Genomic DNA, 21,822 nt, shown 5'->3' with positions numbered 1-21,822 from the left:
CACTGTTATTTATTATGTTAGTAAAACCTTAAACGATGCTCAACGGAATTATTCAACTACCGAACACCAAAGAAAATATCTCAAGTTTCCCAGCAATGATCTATCATGACTAAATGGGAAGTTAAAGCATAGGTAACGTGAGTATTCTCTGAATCCAATTGCCCTAAGAAAGATGTTCACGCTCTCTTCCCCGACAGAGTTTCCTTCTTTTGCCCATTGCATTTGCTTCATCCGTATAGACCAGAGAACTTTCTTCACACTCAACTCACCGAAATGAAGATACAGAGACAGGAGTGAAGTTGAGGTGCCCGCAACATTCATCCTATTCTTTCAATAGTCAATGAGATGGTGGTCAACAAATTCGGATAACAATTTATCAGCATTACTCCATCCTGGAGACCATCCTCTGGCTAGCAAGGCATTGCTAGACTTTTCTAAATCATTTTCAAGACCCAAATCCTCAACAGAACTGCTCCCAACAGTTCCTGCCAAGACAGCACATGACAACGTTATTAGGCTAAACTAACAATTATTAATCTCATTGGATGGAATCTCTAATGCTCTTTTCATTGGAGATAATATAAATATAAGAGTATATATATAAGAGATATGTTTTATTGATGTGTTTGTCGAGAATGATCAATGGGAAATACTGTTGGAATGAATAAATTATGTCCGGAGTTCAAGGTGCAATGAGGAGAAACATGTGCAGTTAAGCCGCAAATATGTTCACACTTTACCATAAACTAAAAACAGACTTGTAGGTGAAACCAAGCACCAGGGAGGAAGAACTGAAATGGTTTCAACTGGCAAGGTAAGGCACATGTCCCAGTATGCATCAAAGGTTGTAAAGGCATGTCCCTTCTCGTTATAAACATCCCATGGTTCACATAGCAAATCTCCATTAAAGCTTTGAACACAAAGCCCATGCTCCACTAACTTCTGTTTGATGGCATGATCGCGAACTAGAGAAACAGGATCTGGGAAAGAAAAAGAGGATATAAAGCAACTTCAACAAAACCATTGCATTTTCACCGGCATTTTTGTTTCTTGTTCTCCTATCTGTACTTCTCATTTCATTAGTGGACAAAACAATAGGGGCTTTTACCCCTAAGCATTCCCAAACATAAAAAAGCTGATATCAAGAAAGGGGAAATTTTCAGAAATGGAAATGAATTCAATAGCAAATAAAAGAGCCCTCTTAAGATTCCACATAAACTAGATCTAATCCGCCAACAGACGGCCATTTTTACCAATTTCATATAACACTATAGACTAGCTCCATGCCTCGATCCGTCTTTAACTAAACTAAGTTATCGATAAAATTTACATTCAAATTATTTGTGCTATACAAAATTTTCCAACATTTGTAGACAAAATTAGATTACTGCACAATGCTAATATGTAATTTACTGCATAATGTTAAATAATCCAACTGAAGAGGAAAACTAAAACTAAACTGATACAAGACTAAGCCACTACAGAGTGCAACACATGCTATCAACTATGAAAATGTGTAATATACGAAAATCTTTCATTGTAAATTTTTCAGAAACAGAATAACAGATTGTGTTAACTGTTAAGGTGTTAAAGTAGACTATTTTGTATTGAAAAAATCAGAGGTGGCAAGATATAAAAAAAAACATACCATAAAGATGATTATAAACGATTTTATTAGCCCCAGTGACATGGCCGCAGTGCAAAAGAACAGAAAGAGTAGTTTCTGTTTTCATGAAGATGAGCTAGACCGAAGTGAGTGATCCAAGTGAGAAAGGGACTGCTTCAACCACCACCGTGAAGCTCGACCAGGGTAGTATTGTGCTTCTTCATTAGGACACCAAATATAAAGTAAAAAAACACAACCATCCTTAGCAGCTGAAGTTAAGGCAAGATTGTCTTCAATCCGAAGGTCCTTTCTAAACCAAACAATGCTTGTGTTAGAATTTCCATCGATGTTTCTATGCTTGGTTGTCAGCTGGTATCAGAGTGCTTAACTACTTATATTTTCTACTTCACCATGACTTGAACAAACAAAATTACAAAAGTCTATTAACTAGTGTTAGCTAAAATATAAATTTCATGTGACCTTAAAAGTGGGGTATGTGACAAATGGCATCCCTAAACAAATTTAGTCATTCAAGAAATAATAAACACTTTACCATAAAAAAGGGGACAAGTTTATCCAGCCTGTAAGTGGGTTGTACCACTTAGGTCCGCCCACATGGATCAAGGATCCATCCCCAATTTAAGCTACTTCCTAGATCGTAGGATCGTAGTCTTACTGTATAGAATATACACCTGATAAAATATAATCTATCATGAATCTCTTGTTGCGCAAGAGTTGTGGGAGTTAGCTATATATTTGCTTGGTTGGTTTTATATACCTTACGTAGGTATTAGAAGCACAACAAGCAGAAGGAAAAGAAAATTATTCCCGACTCTCTTCTTTCTCCATTCACCAAGGGGGTGGCGCTTAAGGTGTGGATACAAAGGGGATTGATTCTAGTAACAATTCTTCTCTAGAGACAAGGCTAGTAACAACTCTCAAGGTTATCATTCTTTGACTTTGGGTTTCTTCCTCTGGATAAGAGATATGTTCTATAACTTGAATAGCATGTTAATGTATACTCTACACAGCAAAAACATATAGAGACAGGCACATATAAAAATACCCAAAATATCTAAAATAAAATCTAAAGTCTAAACAAAAACAATTAAAGCACCACTACAAGAAACAGGGTCTTTGGCGACAAAAAAAATTGTCGCTGAAAATCGCATAAACGTCGCTAATACAAATTGGCGACGCTTTTTGGAGTGTCGAGTCAACGTCGCTAATGCTATAGTCGGCAATGATATGCAGCCACGCTATTTTAACGTCGCCAAATAGCCGATATTTATCGACGTTTATTACTGTCGCTATTTCTCTAATTTCGTAAGCTAACTCATTTTGGTATTCTCATTGCAAGATAGCGTCGCCAAAAGATGAAATTTTGGCGACATTTTTTTAAAATCGTCGGTAATAAAGCATTACTAGCAACGTTTTTAACGTCAATAAAAGTCTGAAAATTTTGAAAATTTTAGCATTATTAGTGACGTTTTAATCATCGCTATAAGTCCAAAAATTTAAAAAACAAATATCTTATTAGCGACGTTTTATTGTCACTAAAAATATTAGTAATTTGAAACTTTGGTTATATAAGCGACGTTGTTATCATCGTTAAAGATCTAAAATATTTGAATTTTGTGTATTTTTAGTGACGTTGTTATCATCGTTAAAGATCTAAAATATTTGAATTTTGTGTATTTTTAGTGACGTTTCTATCGTCGAAAAAGGTAAAACAAATTAAAAAATTAGTGTTATAAGTGACGCGTTTTCATCGTAGCTATTGGTTAATTGTAATCATATTCCCACACTACATACGTCACAAAAGACTATTTTGATCACTAATATCGTTTCCGATTGCCCCCCCCCCCCTATTCAACAAATAAACACAACCAGAACATCAATTATCTTAAGCAACAAATTTTCAATAAATAAAAGTGAGTTAATTCACTCCATTAGAAACAAAAAGAGAGTTGCATCATCCCTTTCATAATTTTTATTTCTGAACTCATCTTAAGAAAAGTATTAACTTAAACAAAAACATTTCTAAACATCCCTCAAGTAGCTTGAGAATGAACCATCTTCACAAAATAAAAATGATAATAAATAACATTTAGATTCCTCTAGTGCCTCTTGCAATTCCAAAACGCCATTTCTTCACAAAAAAACTAATACCAAACCGATCCATTTTGGCATAAGATTATCTGCATACAAAGATATTATCTATTAGACCACAAAAAAAAAATTGAAACAAAAATATAATAGTTTCATCACGTCAAAAATTAAAATCCAGTGAACTATTAACAATTATGTTAAGTTTAAATTGTATCAAAATAATTTATCCATTAGACCTCTACTAGCTAGTATTCATTGAGATAAATCTAAGAACTGAATTATATACAAAACAAGAATTTCATTAATATGAAGAGGCACAAAGGTACAAGGCTAGAGGAGTCTCAAGATCTGGTTATATACCTCCTTAGCACGGCACTAAGGAAAGCATAGACTCTAAAGACCACGAATATATAAGCCAAAATCCCATTTCCACTTCAAATAAGAATGTCTAATAATTCACAGCTCACATTCTAATGTCCAGCAGCCGCGGTGGCGGCAGCTCATAACAAAAAGGATTACCCACCTATCATGCTAATCAACCACCAACAGGAAACCCGCCCAACACACCAAAACTAACGTGAAACAAATCGCCTCAAAATTACATAACATAGTCAAGTAAGGTAGACCTATATATACTGCAAGATACATACTTATAGAATAGAGTTAAATAGAACTAATCAAATCAATACTATGGAAAGTAAATCTAAATTAATTAATTTAAACATAAATAAATAAAGCCATAAACAATAGGGGTGGAAGAATTTAGTGAGGAGCTATGAACTAATAGGTCATCTACTTAAAGTTTATGTCTACCCAAATCTCAAACAATTACATACCTAAGATAAGATATGTGACTTTTATAGTAAAATTTCGACAGAGTCTCCTCTGTATTTTCAACATTTCATAAATACAATAACCTGTCATAACCTGAAAATCACAATAATATATTTCACAAGACGGTGAAAAACCCATATTCCATTTACCAAAACTAAATGGACTATATACAACCTAAAACATGATATGGAGGCTTATTCATTCCGATCAAACAACTATATCCCAATCAAGCAACACCAACACATATCAGAAAACAGTTAAATTCATAAATCATACCACATTGAAGGAGGACCACCAAGCTTCTCCATGAGATAGTCCAACTGGCGTTGTTGTTGTTGAATTTGCGCCTGGTGTGTTTCTTGTGTCTCTTGAGCCGCTTCCTTCCATCCTCGCAACTCTTCTAGTTGAGACTCTGCCTTTTCTGCCCTTGCTCTCAACTGATCCACATCTGGGTGCTCATATCCAGCCACACGTTTACGGGATGGGGGTGCCTCGCCATGTCCAAGACCACGTTTATAACCAGGTCTTACGCCCAAGACTTCATCAAAAATCTCTTCTTCACCAAAGGGTTAGAACCTTCTAGTGTAGGTTGATTTTGTAATTCCACCATTCTCTCTGAAAAGAAAACAAATAGATATAACTATCTCACAAAAGTACGATTTAGCTAAATTAAAGGGTAAGTACGAAGTTAATTACATAATTATTTTCTGCTTGATGAGAAACCCGACATTTTTCTCACTGAAATGAGTCTTACGATATAGTGCGATCATCCCAGCCTCTTGTTGAGTCTCGGGATCAACCGGCTGTGTCATTTTAAAAGACAGACAAAATTCCAAAGTTAGTACTAAAAAGAAAACTATTTATAATATCTAAAATTAATCAATTAAGTGTACCATGTCAGCACGGATCCGCACAAAAGATTTTGAACCAGCACAATGGTTGACGACAAGGCATGAGCGGCTGTATTGGTTATGCGTACTAACATCCTGGGTTAAAACAAATAAACAATGCATCATAAAAAGAACTATTATAATGTGTATAAGTACAACAACCAACCCTTTAGCACTACCACTTCCCACATTGAATTTGGCCGCCATAACCTCTTCTTTAAAAAGAGGAATAAACTCACTTACCTTGAACTTATCTGTTTCCCACAGATCGCACCATCTCTCCCACGACTCTTGTGATACACCATCAAATGGGTGTTGACGTTTGTTCACATTATTTGGAATGCTCACGTAGTACTTGTGAAGGGCACACCTATGATCTCTGAAACGATCCCTAATATAATTATTAACAGTAGTTTTAGACATGTGGTAGATGGATGTCCATGTCAAACTTTTCCTACAAAACAAATAAAATAAAAATACGCATTGAGATATCATAAAGACGTAATTTTCAGCACGATACTTTAAAGAGTTTAGTAAAAGAAACAATTAATAAACAAACATCAATTACCAAAACAAGCTTGTGAAGACTTTTCCTTTGATCATCATCCGTCTTTCCAAAGAATGGGCAAAAGGCGGTATTCTAAACCTAGCAATGACGCCAAGCTCGGTGATCCACCTGTTGGCTCCAATTGCATACAGGCCTATCTTTCCCAATAGCAATCTCTATCCTCGGTTTTCCACCCCTCGTGCTAAGTGGTTCTTAAGAATTAGGTTTTGGGTCTTCTTTCTAGGCTCCGTTTTTGGCTTTCATAATTATTTAGAAGACAAAATATTTGTTAGTAAATATTGTACCAACACTAGCGAACCGTAAAAGATTAGTATGAAGAAGAATAGTACAAAATTAAGAAAGAATTATACCAACACTAGAACCATCTTGCGGGATGATGAGTGGCCCGAGGCTGTGATGTAACACGAAAGTAACGCTATGGGACGACCAGTGCCATAGCTACACCAAAGAAAATTAAATAGTAATACTTTTAAACAAAAAGCAATAAAAGAAGAATAAAAAGAGTACAATATCAAAAGGCAATAGAAGAAAAGGTTCCCCGAAAGTTTGAACTGTTTAATATTTACTTCAAGCAAAGAGTAAATCACACCTATAATCGGATCATATTCATGATTCAAAGTTAATATCAAATATTAATGAATCTCTATAGAAAGGATAATCAACATGAACCCTCGAGGGTTTAAGAAGTAACTAGCAACCTACAATGTCTTTGTGAGTAATGAAAACTTCAAGTCACATCTTAACCTTTACATGTGTAAGTAATACCACACATGTTAGCACGATACAACCTCCAAATACTTGCATTAGGACAGACAAGGTCCTATCCAAATCAAGACGTGTCTTTGATTGAAAACCATGGGAGGGCATGAAATTCGACTCTATTCATCGGGGGTCAAGACACTAAAAGACGACCTGTTCCACAGCAAGTACTATATAAAGGAAAAAGGAGAATACTAATAAGAAGAGCTACTAGTAAAAAACATCAACAGAAGTAAGACAACACATAATGTTAGAACCATTATAGCTTTAACGGACTAGTCCAGTGAAAGACAAAAAAAATGACAACTAACACGAAACACAAAAAATGTAGAGATACCATAACAAAGAGAGAAGGCAGGTTATGAACCATCAAATGTGGCCATTAACACATGGTTAAGAACTGACAACTAACACGAAACACAAAGTGGACACTAGAGAGTACAATACTTTTAAACAAAAGGCAATAAAAGAAGAGTAAGAAGAGTACAATATCAAAAGGCAATAAAAACGAAGCCTACAAGTATGAATGTGTGATATACATTTATAAGTATTTGAGAAATATATATTTTTATAGAAGAAAAATAACAAGCTTTTACATTGATTATGATCAATCAATATCGATATCATTATCACTCGAAAAGAATCTCCTCTTCAAGATTACAATATTCTATCAATGTATCATCTTCTTCAATGTCATAGTCATTGGTCATAATTGTATCGTCCCGGTCACGGTTAGCGTCCACAATATTGTTAAAGACCTCATTTGCATCAACCTCTTCAGCCTCATCTAGGTTCACATCATCTCTATTCATTTGCACAAGCATAACTTCATCACTTAGAATTTCATCAACTATGAGTTGCTCCTCTTGTTGATAAGTCTCAAAGATTCGATGTACTCCGATTTCTTCCTCTTTCTCTAGAATATCAAACGTGTTCCTATGAACTATCTTCTGTGCAACTTGCCAATCACCACGCAATTTGGTGTCGCCACATAGAATACTTGACTTGTTTGTGTGGCCAACACAAACGGATCATCTTTATACCACTTCCTAGACACATTAACACTAATGAAATATCTATCTACATGGATTCCTGTTTTTGTTACTAACATCCCACCAATCACACTTGAAAAGCCAAACTCGTTTCCCAAATATATATTCTAACTCTATAACATCCGCCCGGGGACACCATAAAAGTCGATATCATTTGATTGATCATCCCCTTTAACAACCACACCACTATTTTGAGTCCGTAGAGTTTTCTCCACGATCCTTGGTATGAAACCTAATTCCATTGATAATGCAACCACTATATCGAAGTCACACGATGATCGGGACCGCATGATAGTGAATATAAATCATCGGTTGCCTTGGGAGATTTCTCATAGTACGGTTGTTCCATCTATCAAATGGGAAAAAAATAATAATAATTTAAGATCTTTTGTAATCGAGTGAACCTAACTACATGTCAACTTAATTTAACACTTACGCGAGCCCGAAACCATTCAGCAAAATGTTGTTCCCGCCTTTTTCCAAATCCGCGAGAGTCAGTGCTTTTGTAGCTCAACCATATGCTCACTTGCAAAATGAGTATTATTATCTTTTCGTGATTGATTTAACACAATCTACATACGACACATCTAATCGGAAAAGACACTTACTCTAAATATGATGATATTTCTTCTGAATTGTTTAACACATAATATCGAGCCTTGTTGAAATCCTTTGAACTCATTGTTATATAATTGAGCTCCCAATGGTCTAACATTATGTGAGAAAACATGCAACCCCTTGGTTTGTTTCACTTGACCACCGTCGTGAGTTCACGATCTTCACGGGTTGAACCGCGTTTCAATTCCTTGGAGATACATTGAACAAAAAGTGAGACATTCGAGTCAATGTACGCTTCGCAATGGAACCTTCCGGGTGTGCCCTATTACGAACATATTGTTTTTGAGAGTTTTGAGAAATCTGCGATAAAGTGTTATATAAGTAAAGTTAGATGATGAGGTATCAAAGTATGATAGTATTTTAGCACCAAAATGAGTAGAATATAGTTTATGAACATCACCTCTCAATTGGATACATCCACGGTATTATGCAGTCCACCAACTATTGCCTCACGAGGCAAGTGGACTGCCAAGTGGACCATGACATCAAAGAATGCTGTGGAAAAATCAATTCGAGCTTACAAAGTATTACTTGCAATGTCCTTTTCCAATTTCTCGAGTAATTCTACTTTTAACGTTTTTGCGGCAAAGCTCTCTAAAGAAGAATCCTAGTTCAATTAGAGCGTAAGATCGTCACTAGCCAAAAACCACGGTGCAACCGGGAGAACTTCGTTGTAAAAGTACATGACAATCATGACTCTTCAGTCCATGTACTTTGCGATACCTGTAACATTTACACATCGAGAAATGTTTGATGCATAACCATCCGGAAACTTCACCGTTTTCAACCACTTTCATAAAAAATCCTTCTTTCAAAGAAGAGACAATGTATAACATGCGGGAGGTACAACAAATTTATTACCCCTTGGAATTAGATGCAACTCTTGTCTAATACCCAATTCGCCAAATCCAACCGAGCTTTTGCTTTGAATCTTTTGTCTTCCCATCTAGGTTCAACAATGTCCCTAAAACACTTTCACAAATATTCTTCTCTTATTGCATAACATCAATGTTGTGGGGTAATTTAAGGGAATGCGCCAATAGGGTAATCGAAAAAATATGCTATGCTTTGTCCAGTTCAACTCGGTCTCGATCGCTTCCTCTTCTTGTATTACGGATGCTTTCCATACCTTTGTTCCTCAACATGTTCTAACCGCTTTAACACATCTTCCCCAAATCAACTTGTTAGGAGGCAACCTGCTCCAATTGTTTCCACGAATAACTGCCTAGCACGCTTTGTCAAAGGATGTCGTGGCTGCAAAACCTACAATGGTTCATATAACATAACTTCCTCGCCATTTTTCAAGTACATAGAACATGTATCCTTGTTGCAAGTTGGACATGCTAGTTTGCCTTTTGTAGACCAACCCGGATAAATTAGCAAATGCAGGAAAGTCATTTATAGTCCATAGTAATGCAAACGCGTGCAACCGAAATGTTTGTTTCATTCACGACATCGTATGTATCCACACCATGTACCCACAGCTCTTTCGGTTCCTCTATTAATGGCTGTAAATACACATCAATGTCATTTCCGTGGAGCTTTAGGCCCGGGGGATAAGGAGAGACATGAAAATGAACGGCTCCTTCATACATTTCCAAGGGGCATATTATATGGCATAAGCGGAATCTATGCTCATGTCGAAAAAAAAGTTGAACCCGTCACTTGCTAGGCCAAGACGGACATTGCGGGGATCACTAGAAAACCACTCATGTTCCTTGTCAAACTCTTTCCAAGCTTCAGAATCAGCAGGATGCCGAAGTATATTCTCCTCCCCAACTTGCTTCTCCTTGTGCCATCTCATGTCCTCAGCGGTCATCCTCGACATAAATAACCGTTGAAGTTTTGGCTTAAGTGGAAAATACCGTAATACTTTCACTGGTACTTTTTTAGTCTTACCTTCATTAATTTTATACCTCGATGCATTGCAAACAGGGCAATTTTCAAGATCCTTGTTCTCTGTCCCCCAGAAGAGCACACAATCATATTGGCATGCATGTATTGAGATATAACCTAGGCCCGAGATCCCGCGATAAATTGCTTAGCCTCATAGTGAGATTTTGGGAGCCTCTCACCCGCGGTAGTCTTGACTTAACCAACGCAAGGACCATGTCAAAAGATTTGTTGCTCCAACGATTAATTATCTTCAAATGGAACATCTTCATGAGAAAATCCAACGTGCTATATTTCTCACACCCGATAGAGAGGTTGGCTTACCCGTTTAAGAGTCTATCAAATGACATTGTATTTCCATCACTTTCGTATTATGATGGCGATAAATGCACCCCCGTCAGTTGCATCGGGTATGTAACTACTACTAGCTTCCCCATGTTGGATGCCCGACGCCTGATTGTCTCTATGTGTTGATTGTCTCACATCTTCAAGCATGTCATCCAAACCATCATAGCGTACACCTTCACCACCTAAATCAGTATCATCATCGTCGTCATCACTTGCGACGTCTAAAGGTTCTCCGTGGTATATCCAAGAAGTATAATCTTTATCAAAACCATTATCATACAAATGATCTTTTACTTCTTGGAAGTGTCGGTACATCCTATTATTGCATTTCTTGCATGGACAACGGGCCCTACCTGCACCGTCTAAATGATTGCTAGCAAGAGCAATAAAATCCCTAATACCTTGGGCATATTGAATAGGCCTATGTGGCATATTCAACCAACTCTTATCCATATTTCTTCCTATTAAAAATTCATAAGACAATGATCATTTAACTAATAAATAATAAATAAACAAAGAAACACCATGCATTTCACAACATTTTCCACATTAACCATATTTGTCTCCTTATGACTCGAGGATTTAAATGTGTGAGCCTATTTAACATATCACATTCTAAATTAAACGTAAAGGTCGTGTTTGTTGGTATTTCTCACCTATTGATTTTCTAGTATGTTACAAGGTTCTAAAAGGGGTGTGGGACTAAAAACAAGCTATTTCCCTCTCACTACATGCCAAATATATAGGAAGCAAAAACGAGGCTGCTACGACATGTACTTCAAGGCATTGGATTCAAACTCCATTACTGAACTCATTTAAGAATAACAAATACTAGGATGCTACCAGACCTCAGATAAACTTGCAATAACTTGTTACTAATCAGACTATTACGAAACTAATTCTTAGGTGCCTCTGAAAAAATGGGTCAATATAATCTTGTTAAGTTATGTAATGTCTTGACAATTCAGATTAACTAAAGAGACTCACAAATCCATTAAGCATATATATCTAACGAATTAATTTATCATACCCAGTAATTAAAAATGAATCCTAGTATATAATCATACATGCAAAAAATCAAAACTACAAGAAATAATTTATCTTTCAACATATAAATTATGTCACAAACATAAAAACATGCTTACCCCTTTCAATAGTAATCATTGAGCAAGACAAACTAAACAAAACTTTGTAAAAATATTTAAGAACAATCAAGAAAGCAATAAAAGGTGAAAGCAAAAATAAGACTTGCAAAAATTTAAGAGAAAAAAAAAATCAACTCTATAAAATGTAGACTTTGACCAAGAACTAGAATGTTCTTTCCAAAATTGAGAACATAAAATTATGAGGGGTATGAAACCATAAAAATCAATTAAATCAAGTAGGAGATGCAACCATCGACTATGTATCAACCAAGCTAATGAAATCTACTTGATCCAAACCTATTATGTTCTTCTATCCCTAACCAAATCAATGATTTTCACTCTTTTGTACAAGTATGAAGTGGCTATCATATAATATTAAATTCTATTTTATAGTGATAATAAAAAGGAAATATAATAGGTGAAGAAAGTGGGTGCTATTACATGAAAATGAACTTAATTGACAATTAAAGTAGTTGATATACAACCCTTACAAGCAACTTTATAATTTAGAAATATAAACTCTTGAAGTTGTCCAAGTTTATATGCTTTAAATTCTGAAAAGCTATTAAGTGACTCATTAAGAGGGAACTACATGTGTAACTACTATATGTTAGTATAACAATTATATGATAAAATTTCATTTGCCCTTGGAATGCCTATGGCTGTACTCGATGATTTAGTGTATGGTTGAAATTTTGTTTTATCCATAAGAAAAGGTTGCCTCATCCTTCTTTTGTCAGGGAGTTGAAAGTTTGTGATCTCCAAGAATTACGAGTGAAGTCTGCTTACAAATTTCGTGGGAATGGTTAGTTTTCACTTGTGTATCAAAACTGATCGTGATGCACAGAAAAGGGGCAGTTTGTAGGTTATTCATCAATATTATATTTTTAACAAGCTTATTATGCCTTCCTAAAACAGATTACTTCTGAATTTTTTTTCCAAACATGTAGTGAAGTTTATTTTCTTGGAGAAGTACACAAGCAAGCACTGAGGTTGAGCACTGAGGTTTATTCTATCCTGGGCATGTCCATCTTTTAGGTGAGCTATGCAATTAAAAGGGCAAGCAAGCGAGGGTTGAAAGGAAATGAATGAGACAACCCCAAGGTCGCGAGGCACTAGAGGTGTGAGCCTAGAGCCTACATGCACTTTTGACTGCATAGTATGATCGCCCTTCAGGAAATTCCTAAATCTGCTTTATTATGCTATAGAAGTTAGCATCACGGTTCACATATTTGTTCACAATAACAGCTCCTTCAGCTCTCTAGTCTCTAGTGCTCTAGTGCTTCATTATCCTAATGTATGATATCAGTAATTAGCCACAATTGATTTTTCCTAATGATTTGGGGCTGTTTATTATTCTCCGAAACCAGTCCATTGTTTAACACTATAATTTTCCTTCTTTTGCTAACTGAGCTGTAATTGTATTAACAAAATAAACGAAAAAAATGTACAAGCAACACAAAAGACAGACCAATGATCGCTGCATCATTATGTAAGCCCTACCTGTAACTATAGCAGCCCTACTGGGAAGGCCTATCATACTCCCCCAATAATATGATCAAGTACCTTGAGAATTCAGTCAAACTTTATGGATAGCCTCCCATTTACATAATTATGGGGGATTAACTTCATACGTAGAATGCAGACTATATTTGGCCGCTTGATCTGCAGCAAAACTAGCTCCCCTCCAAGTGGAGGAGAGAGTACATTAGGAACAACACTGTGACCTTTCCTTTGCATTGCTTCTATCTGCTTCTTAAGCTCCAAGGCATATTCCTCGTCCCAAAGGTGCTATAGCGAAAGAATCGATAAATAGCTTCCCTCTGTTTGGCCATTGGATAACACTATAACAAATGTGATTTCCGACTACTAATCTATACTATTCAACAATTGGCTATATTTGTCCGAGAAAAAAATATGTTTTTCATCTATATATTACCCTTCTATCTTAGATAGTTCATCGGTTTTCATAATTCCCCATTTTAGGAAAGGTCGCCGCTTTTTTATTGTTATGGCATAATGATAAACGCCTTTATAACAAATAGTATCTAGATGTTGCTCACGAGTCAAGAAAAAAATGCTTAAGCTCATTTACTACACCACTTATATGAAAATAAAATAAAAAGAACAAAAGTTGCAAATCTTGCACCGGTTTTCAATGTGATAATATCAAATGACATGCATATATAGGCTACAAAGATACCTCGGCGTTATCGAAGTTTTAGCGGATCATAAATCGATGCAACAGCTCCTTATTTGAAGATATAACTTCTAAATAATTATCAAGAGCAGAAAGAGCTTCAATTACTCTAAGAATTGTATCAAGAACAGGATACCTGAAGAGGAGTGAGATAGAGCATAAGAAAAATATAACCTGTCAAAAAACTGTAAAAGAGATCTTTAAGACATAGGCGATCACCAAGGCAGCAAACAGGCAATCCTTAATAGTGCAGTTTGTTGTCAAAGGCGTTCACAAAGGGGTCAGTTTGAAAAACCTAGCACCCTGAGCGTCGCCTCGCCCCTGACAACACATAGATGCTAGCCCACTAAAATACAGCTTCCACTTTGTTTAGTGATTTAATTGATTTTGGACCCTCCGAGGTATCAGAACAGACACAAGTCCAATTTAGACGATGTTGCAGTAGAATGTATGTGCAAATATGCTGGATGCTCTATGAGTCCATGACCAGGGGAAAAAAGGTTAAACAGCAGCTTTCTATGTGATCCAAATTTATCCAAGTAATTTTGAGTTATCCACAAGTATCCCTTCGAGAAGAGGGAGACAGTGGGTTATGGGATGGCAGCAAGGCTAGCTTCACCCCAAAGTTGTTATGCTCGGTAGACGTAAAGTGGCTGAATTAAACATCAGTTTGGTGAATTGACCTTGGAAATAGGTGTGGCTCTAAAAAGGTTCCCCCCAAGGTCCTTTTCAGATTATTATTTGGACCTCAGTTCTTAGAAGAATACATCAAGGCTTCGGAAACCCAAATGGGGTTATAAATCTCAACATGTGAACCGACTTTAAAATGGGTGACATGGCGTACATGGCTCCTTCGTGCTAGAGAAAATAGCCTGCTTGCGAGACCATATTAAGGTCTTAGATACCCGATATAGGATTATAATTCTCAACAAAGGTGATATAGGATTATAATTCTCAACAAGATAACCAAAAGAGATTACATTCATACTTGAGTACTTAGCCGCCAGCCTAATTAAACAAAACCAAAACCCCCATAACAAAATATCATAAATTCCTAATACAATCATTCCACCAGGGAAGAGCACCCCAACCCGTCAAACCAAAACAAAATAAAAAGAAGAGAGAAGACATTACAAGATTCACAGAGACCCTCAAAGACCAACCACGTTAACAACACCTATATCCTAGAGCCCCTGCCAACAGTTGATCACCTTTTTGGAGTTCCAAAGGTCAAACTAGTGCTAGGTCCCTCTAATCCCTTCGTATTGTTTTCTCTCACTATCTAGTACGACTTAAAGTGGCATTGACACGATGCGTAAGCGTCGATGTGCAACACACGAGTATCTTTGGACATGGGAGTAAACTCCCGCATTAATAAACTAGAACTCAAAATAAACTATTTTGAGACCAGATTGCCACCTTACACCCAAATTGTATTATTTTGTTATGAAGACCGACAAACTATAGCCATAATACATCCCAAATGTTACTTTCGAAAGCAGAGTTTATGAAAAGCTGAAAAAACGGAAGATCATGGTGAAAACCAGAACGGAATCCATCACAACCAAATGATTTAAATGCAGAGAACATTTTTCTCCTTTGGTTTTCACCCCACGTTTTTCTAAATGTCACTAGTCAAGAGAATAAAATACTCTCTCTCTCTCTTCCACAGGGGCCTTAATTGACAATAACAAATTAAAATCCTTTTGTGCTTCAGGATTTAATAGATAACAGAAGATATGATGACGTATGCGGGCAACTCAAAGATGCACATGCTGAGATCGACACTTTAAAGTCCAATCTCGACGCTCTGGGAAAATCCCAAGCCGCAGACTTGAAGAAACGAGTGGCTGAGAAAGAAAAGGAACTCCACACCTGCTTTATCGGTTGAAGTCTATCGTTTCTCAGAGAAATGGCAGTAGTCTGTCACTCTATCGTTTGAAGTCCATATATCTAGTTGCTTGTCCGCATTACGTTATGCACGATATCCTTTTACCTCTAACAAGTTTGCCGACTTTGTAAGAGGATTAATCATAGATGGAGCTTTTGTCATTCTGAATTTCTCTTTTACAACATCCATGGAGTAAATTACTGGCTCAGTTCGAAAACATGGTGCATCTAGAACATAATGACGAAATGCATGCAAACTTTGTGGTTTGTTGATGTAAAGGTTTGCACGAGAAACATATGATTGATTCTCTACGTTAAGTTTTATCTAACAGAGACATTACTGTCGAGATTCTGACCGATCCGGTGGTGGCGGGCTGGTGGTGGAGGGAGCTGGTGAAGGAGACGACCCTTAGTTGGGCTTTGGGCCCAAGTTTTTAAACCGGTTTCGTGGGAAACTTTCGAGATCATTCTAGATCTCCGTTTCTTCTTTTCAGTTTGGGATTGTCTACCGCCTTGGCATTGCCAATGGAAGCACCAAAGATTTTTGTTTACTTGCTATCCCGGATTTATGTGTTTGCCGTGAGTCGGATTTATATAATCGTATCTTCTGCTTTCGGGAAAATATGAAGCAAAGCAAACATATATATTACCGGCTTGTTCAATTCCTTGTCATTGTGTTCACCGTCTTGGTAATTGTCGTCTCTTGCTGAAATTCACAGCATTAAAAGCTATGGATCTTCTCTCAAAGCGTCTTGGCATTCATCCCTACCGGATATGGCCTGATATCAATTGCCCGTGTTTAGACCGTCTCGCAATCCATCAGTAATGTGGGATACCTTGTGGTTTCCTTGGCTAGATTTTATGACATGCTTTTTTGCGGTGATAGTTATGGCCCCAATGGCATTTCGTCTTGGATGCCCGGATTCCAATCGATGCACCGGGATCCTCTTTAATGAAGCATTTAGCGGGGGCCTCCACATATCTCGTGATTCGGCCAAAGAAAAAGAACTAACAACATTTGAGGTACAAACTTTATGGAGCTGGTGGGTGCACATAAGCAGGCTTTCTTGGGCCAAAGGGATTCAACAACAGAGAGAGGGGTAGTAGGCGATGAGAATGTTAGAAGTACAGATCAAGAAAATGGTGCTTTAGAGGAAAATGAGAAACATCACTTGTCCTTGAGGATGCTGGGAGAAACATTTACACTGTGGTGGCGTTTTGTGCTGGTAATAAGGTCATGGAGCTCTACAGATTCCAGCTTGTAAAAAAAAAATTCAAGCAGAGTTTCCTGCATGTGATGGGTATTGGTTTAGCCTTGGGTTTTCACAGTTCTTGCTTTTAGCGTGTAATGCTCCCCGTCTCTGATTCACTGCGTTCTCTGTTAAAAATGGCAATATCGATCTCTCAACGGCCTTGAAGGAATACACAATATTCTCGTTTGCGGCTTTTGCTCGGTGGAACCTTTTGGCCCGGCTCCATATATACTTAAACGGGCGGAAGTCTCTCACTTCGGTGTTTGAGATCATAGACCGTGTTCCCAAGATTGATCCGGGCGACAACTCGGGCCGGAAACCTCCTAACGTATTTGGAAGTATTGAGTTGAAAAATGTTGATTTCTGTTATCCAACTTCGTCCGGAGATGATGATATTGAGCAACTTTAGTCTCAAAGTTAGTGGAGGACAAACAAAGAGCAGTAGTGGGAGTTTGGGGGCTGGAAAGAGCACTATAATCTCATTGATAGAAAGGTTTTATGATCCGGTTGCCGCCAAGTTCTTTTGGATGGCGGGACTTGAAGTCGTGTAATCTTAGATGGTTGAGGAACCACCTTGGTCTTATTCAGCAGAAACCCATCATTTTCTCAACAACCATAAGGAGAACATTATCTATGCTAGGCATAATGCAACCGAGGCCGAGATGAAAGAGGCAAAGAAGAATTGCAAATGCGCACCATTTCATCACCGCCGCGCATGGTTATGACACATATCGGCATGAGGGGTGTAGATTTAACACCGGACGAAGCAAAGAATTACTATTGCACGAAAGGTACTAAAAGAATGCACCTATTTTATTACTTTGGATGAAGCGAGCTCCTCAATTGAGATCAATCAAGTTCCGTTAGCCGTGTAGTTAGCAAGCGGTACTTTCGGGGGAATAGGCTTAGTCGAGATTCAAAAGAGTTGGGTTAGCAATCCTCCAACACCGAGTCGGAAAAGGGATAGATAAACAGAGTCGGGTCATAGTACTCTCGAACCGAGCGGTGAAATGGAAGCCCGAAAATGGTATATGCGGGAAGAAGACCTTATCTTTAGAGATTAAATCCCGCCATTCATTCAGTTGGGGTAGAGGGATTTTTCCCAACCTTGAGGTTGAAAGCAGTTTCCACGATGAAGAAGAAAAGAACTTCGACTTTGCCAAAGACATATGAGGCATACTCGGATGAGTCTTCACCAAACCGATCCTCCCTTCCATGCCATGTCTCTTTCTCTCGAGATCACGATAACGTAAGATAGGGGAGTTGGAAAAGCTGCTAAAGGGACCCACCAACACAGAATTTAAAGAGGTGCGGGAGCCGTAAAGCCACTCGACTATCGGCTTAGAGCATGGAATGGGGTTATCCTTTACGAGGGGGAAAAGTCTTCACCGAACCGACTGTCCACTTTCCTTCCCTACGCCAACCGCCCCTGTGGGAACGAAGCGGGTCGCAGAGCTCGGTGGGGAGAAGCATTAGCGCCCCCAGCCCAACGGAAAAAATAGCGGATTCCTAGGCGGGCAATCTGGAATTCATTCAACAAATGGCGACGGGTAAGATTGACCTACCCGAGGATGGGAATGAAAGAAGGGCAGCTTTCTCGGACTCCTCGAGGGCACCGAGACTACGAGATAGACCGGGATCTATCACCACTTGTCCAGCGGATCGGTCAATAAAGAGGAAAAAAGGGCGCACCTCATCTTCCGACCGCCACCGGGAAGACTCGACTTCGAATCGGCGCTAGCCCCTTTCATTGATTCGGGGACAAGTATAATTCATCAACAACTGGGCTTACCGACTCTACTTCAACCGCACTTCCTGAAAGCGGATGGAAGTACGCCGAGATGAAGAAGTCCCGGTTCCGCCATTCCTTCAGGGAAAGGTAGTTCGGCTGAAAGGAATCGGAGACAAAAGAGCTCGCGTTCAAAGAACTTTGAGTTCAACCGCCTGGTCCCAGTTAAAGAGGTAAAGGAGTGGAAAGGGGCAACGCCAATGAACCGGCATCTAATTGAATGGATTCTTTATAACCTGCTTCGCCTTAACCAACCCATCCTACATGAATCAAGCAAGACAGTGGCACTGACCATCTTGATGGAGTAGCAAGAAGAATTCCTACTAGGCCAGAAGGGAAGCCTACGCCTAAGAGAATGGGCTCAACAGATTATTAGACCTACACCTAGGAGATACTAACCTTTTGTTTCATAAATCTTTACCATGCCAATTCAATACTCTAGGATCAAAGACTAACATATAATCCCCTCAGGTGAAAAAAGACTTCAAGTTCTTAAAAAAATGTGTTCCTTGAGCGCGACCGCAACTAGTGATCGGCACTTCTTCCAGCGGCAATAAAACAGTGTAGATAGCAATCGAAAATCTGAATATAAAATCCCACCCACACACAGATAATGTTCCATCTCAGAATGTGTTGCCAATCACAGCCCAGCCCAGCGTATTCTCTACCTGAGTACCACCTTTGCCGCCCCATACAAAAAAGCTAGGTTTCTGAGAGTATTGGTATTGGGCTTTTGCTTAGGGGCTAATTAGATATTAGGATTAGATATTAGATATTAGGATCAACAAAAACAAAGAGAGAACATCACAGCATATGAGCGGCAAAGAAAGATAATGCTATTTATCTCAATCTCTAAAAACAAGAATATTCTTTCAATTCAAAAGGATCGGCAGTTGATTCCAACCCAACTGCCATGCCATTTTATTTTTCTTTGATAGCGATTCGGACCCAACCCAACTGTCTTTGATAGAACATCACAGCATATGAGCGGCAAAGAAAGACAATTTCTATAAAGCATTTTATCAAACAGTAAGGAAAGGATGTCAAACTAACACAACAATACAAAACTAGTCAAGCCTCTCTTCATAAAACAGTTCATAGGTTAATTTAAGGTTTCTAGAAGATGAACGAGAGTGTAAAGTGTACCAATTGATAATGAAGTTTGATTTACGCTGCCAATGTACAGGGAAGTTAATGCTCTCCACCTTTTGTTAGCGCAAGGCTAATCTGAGAACTCCTATCTTTGTGTAATAACCTGCGAAACAATGTTTTATCAGATAACCAATATTAAGGTAAGGTGGGTTCTGGTAGTTGGGATTGAAATAACCTCGATCACCTTTAGCCACCTCAAGCCAAAGGTTGGTGTATTGATTCGTATGGTTGCCGCGATTCAGTATTGAGAAAGATGAGTGTGGGAGAAGGGGAGGAAAGTCGGGTTTTAAACTTGGTTATTTTCTATTTTGGAGACTTAGGTTTCCTATTTAATTTTTTCTTTGTGTTTTCTTAAAACAATGGGGCGACAACAGCTAAAAATATAGCGGGCTCGACCGAAAAATATAGCGCCATATATAAAAAAATTGTCACTAAACTAATTAGATATAAACTAAATTATAAAGTGAATTAGCGACGTATATTTTTACGTGGTTGAAATCCCATTAGTAGCAATGGTTCAAAAACGCCGGGTAATGAAATACAATCACCAACGCTAAAAACGTAGCTAAATAGAAAAATCAATTTGCGTCGTTGACTTCGTCGCCAAAATTCTATTTTCGTTCTACAAATAATGATTGCCACTTTTGGCTACGCTAAAAACGTCGACAAAAATATTTTTCAAAAGCAAGTTAGAATAGTATGGGCAACGATTAAAAACGTCGCCAAAAGTGACCATTGGCTACGATATACTGTCGTCGCTAAAACTTTTGTCGCCAAAGACCCTGTTTCTTGTAGTGATAACTAAAAAGTCATCAACACCACCGAGATCTAAGTCAGCATATATACGACAAAAGCCATCTTTGCTAGGAGCCAACAAACCCCACATCTGTAACAGTTCACCATCAGTATTCACATACACCAATTTACCATTTGTAATGTAGGACAATTGCAAGCCAACGGCCACTTGTATTAATTTAAGTATGTATTTTGTGAAATTCATCATGTTCAACTCATCACTATCAACCTCATGCATCATCAGTGAATCCCACTCAAATTCGTAATGAGAATGACACACTTCTTTTGCATCAGGCGGTGGTTTAAAGCTTCCCCCAATATAAATAATCAAATCCTTTTTGTCAAATAACACCATCCTACACAAACATGGATAAATTACTTGAGAATTAGGAACGACACAAATACTGTAGGGTATAAAAGCTTAAAAATCTAATTTTTTTTAAAGAATGAGACAAATACTGTATAAATCCCTCTCATCATTTTATAACAAAGTAAAAAAGTAGTGAGGTTGACAAAGATTGAAGGAGATTACCTTTAAATCGAAGATTAGATATAGTGATGATGAAGGATCCACATAACAACTTCCAACACCACTAGATATACACTTTAGACACTCAAAACCACAGCTAAAAGTGAAAATTACTTACAAAGCTCTCATTTTTATCTCAATGCATAACAATGGCAAAGACAACACCATTCTTCCCGCTTAAAACCACCGAATAGAGCAAGCTTTCATCGGACATAAACTGCATGTCTAATTTCGAGTTGTAGGCTTGAGTTGTGGGCTTTGAACAAAGGTCAATGGCAAATTTCATAATTTCCACAGAAAAAAAGGTATGTAGGACAATTCATGATCCTTGACTAGTCAACTGACGGCCATTGTTGGTTGACTCTTTTTGACTATCAAGTTGGGGGAGA

The 21,822-nt window shown here is 37.9% G+C and overlaps 1 protein-coding gene and 1 pseudogene across 3 annotated transcripts; both read right to left on the bottom strand.

The window, feature by feature from the left end:
- Positions 1–598: 598 nt before the first annotated feature.
- Positions 599–4,939, bottom strand: LOC147510401 (cryptochrome-2 pseudogene; annotated as a pseudogene). Its single transcript, XR_015216003.1, has 3 exons — positions 4,829–4,939; positions 1,649–1,975; positions 599–980 (listed from the first exon to the last, which is right to left on the bottom strand). The product of XR_015216003.1 is annotated as a cryptochrome-2 pseudogene (transcript).
- Positions 3,562–20,462, bottom strand: LOC147510400 (uncharacterized). 2 transcript variants are annotated; one of them, XM_086599321.1, is made up of 10 exons: positions 20,285–20,462; positions 20,104–20,212; positions 14,029–14,161; positions 6,361–6,448; positions 6,011–6,246; positions 5,686–5,896; positions 5,446–5,538; positions 5,249–5,355; positions 4,829–5,167; positions 3,562–3,807 (listed from the first exon to the last, which is right to left on the bottom strand). In XM_086599321.1, the coding sequence occupies exons 5-9, from the start codon at positions 6,046–6,048 to the stop codon at positions 5,122–5,124; spliced, it is 495 nt and encodes a 164-aa protein (XP_086455447.1). In that variant the 5' UTR covers positions 6,049–6,246; positions 6,361–6,448; positions 14,029–14,161; positions 20,104–20,212; positions 20,285–20,462; the 3' UTR covers positions 3,562–3,807; positions 4,829–5,121. The 2 variants fall into 2 exon arrangements, with proteins under 2 accessions (XP_086455447.1, XP_086455446.1); XM_086599320.1 differs by having other exon boundaries at positions 20,294–20,459.
- Between the last annotated feature and the right edge of the window lie 1,360 nt (positions 20,463–21,822).

This window comes from Coptis chinensis, chromosome 3 (assembly GCF_015680905.1).
Source record: "Coptis chinensis isolate HL-2020 chromosome 3, ASM1568090v1, whole genome shotgun sequence".
NCBI lineage: Eukaryota > Viridiplantae > Streptophyta > Magnoliopsida > Ranunculales > Ranunculaceae > Coptis > Coptis chinensis.
This window is presented reverse-complemented; position numbering and strand designations above follow the sequence as displayed.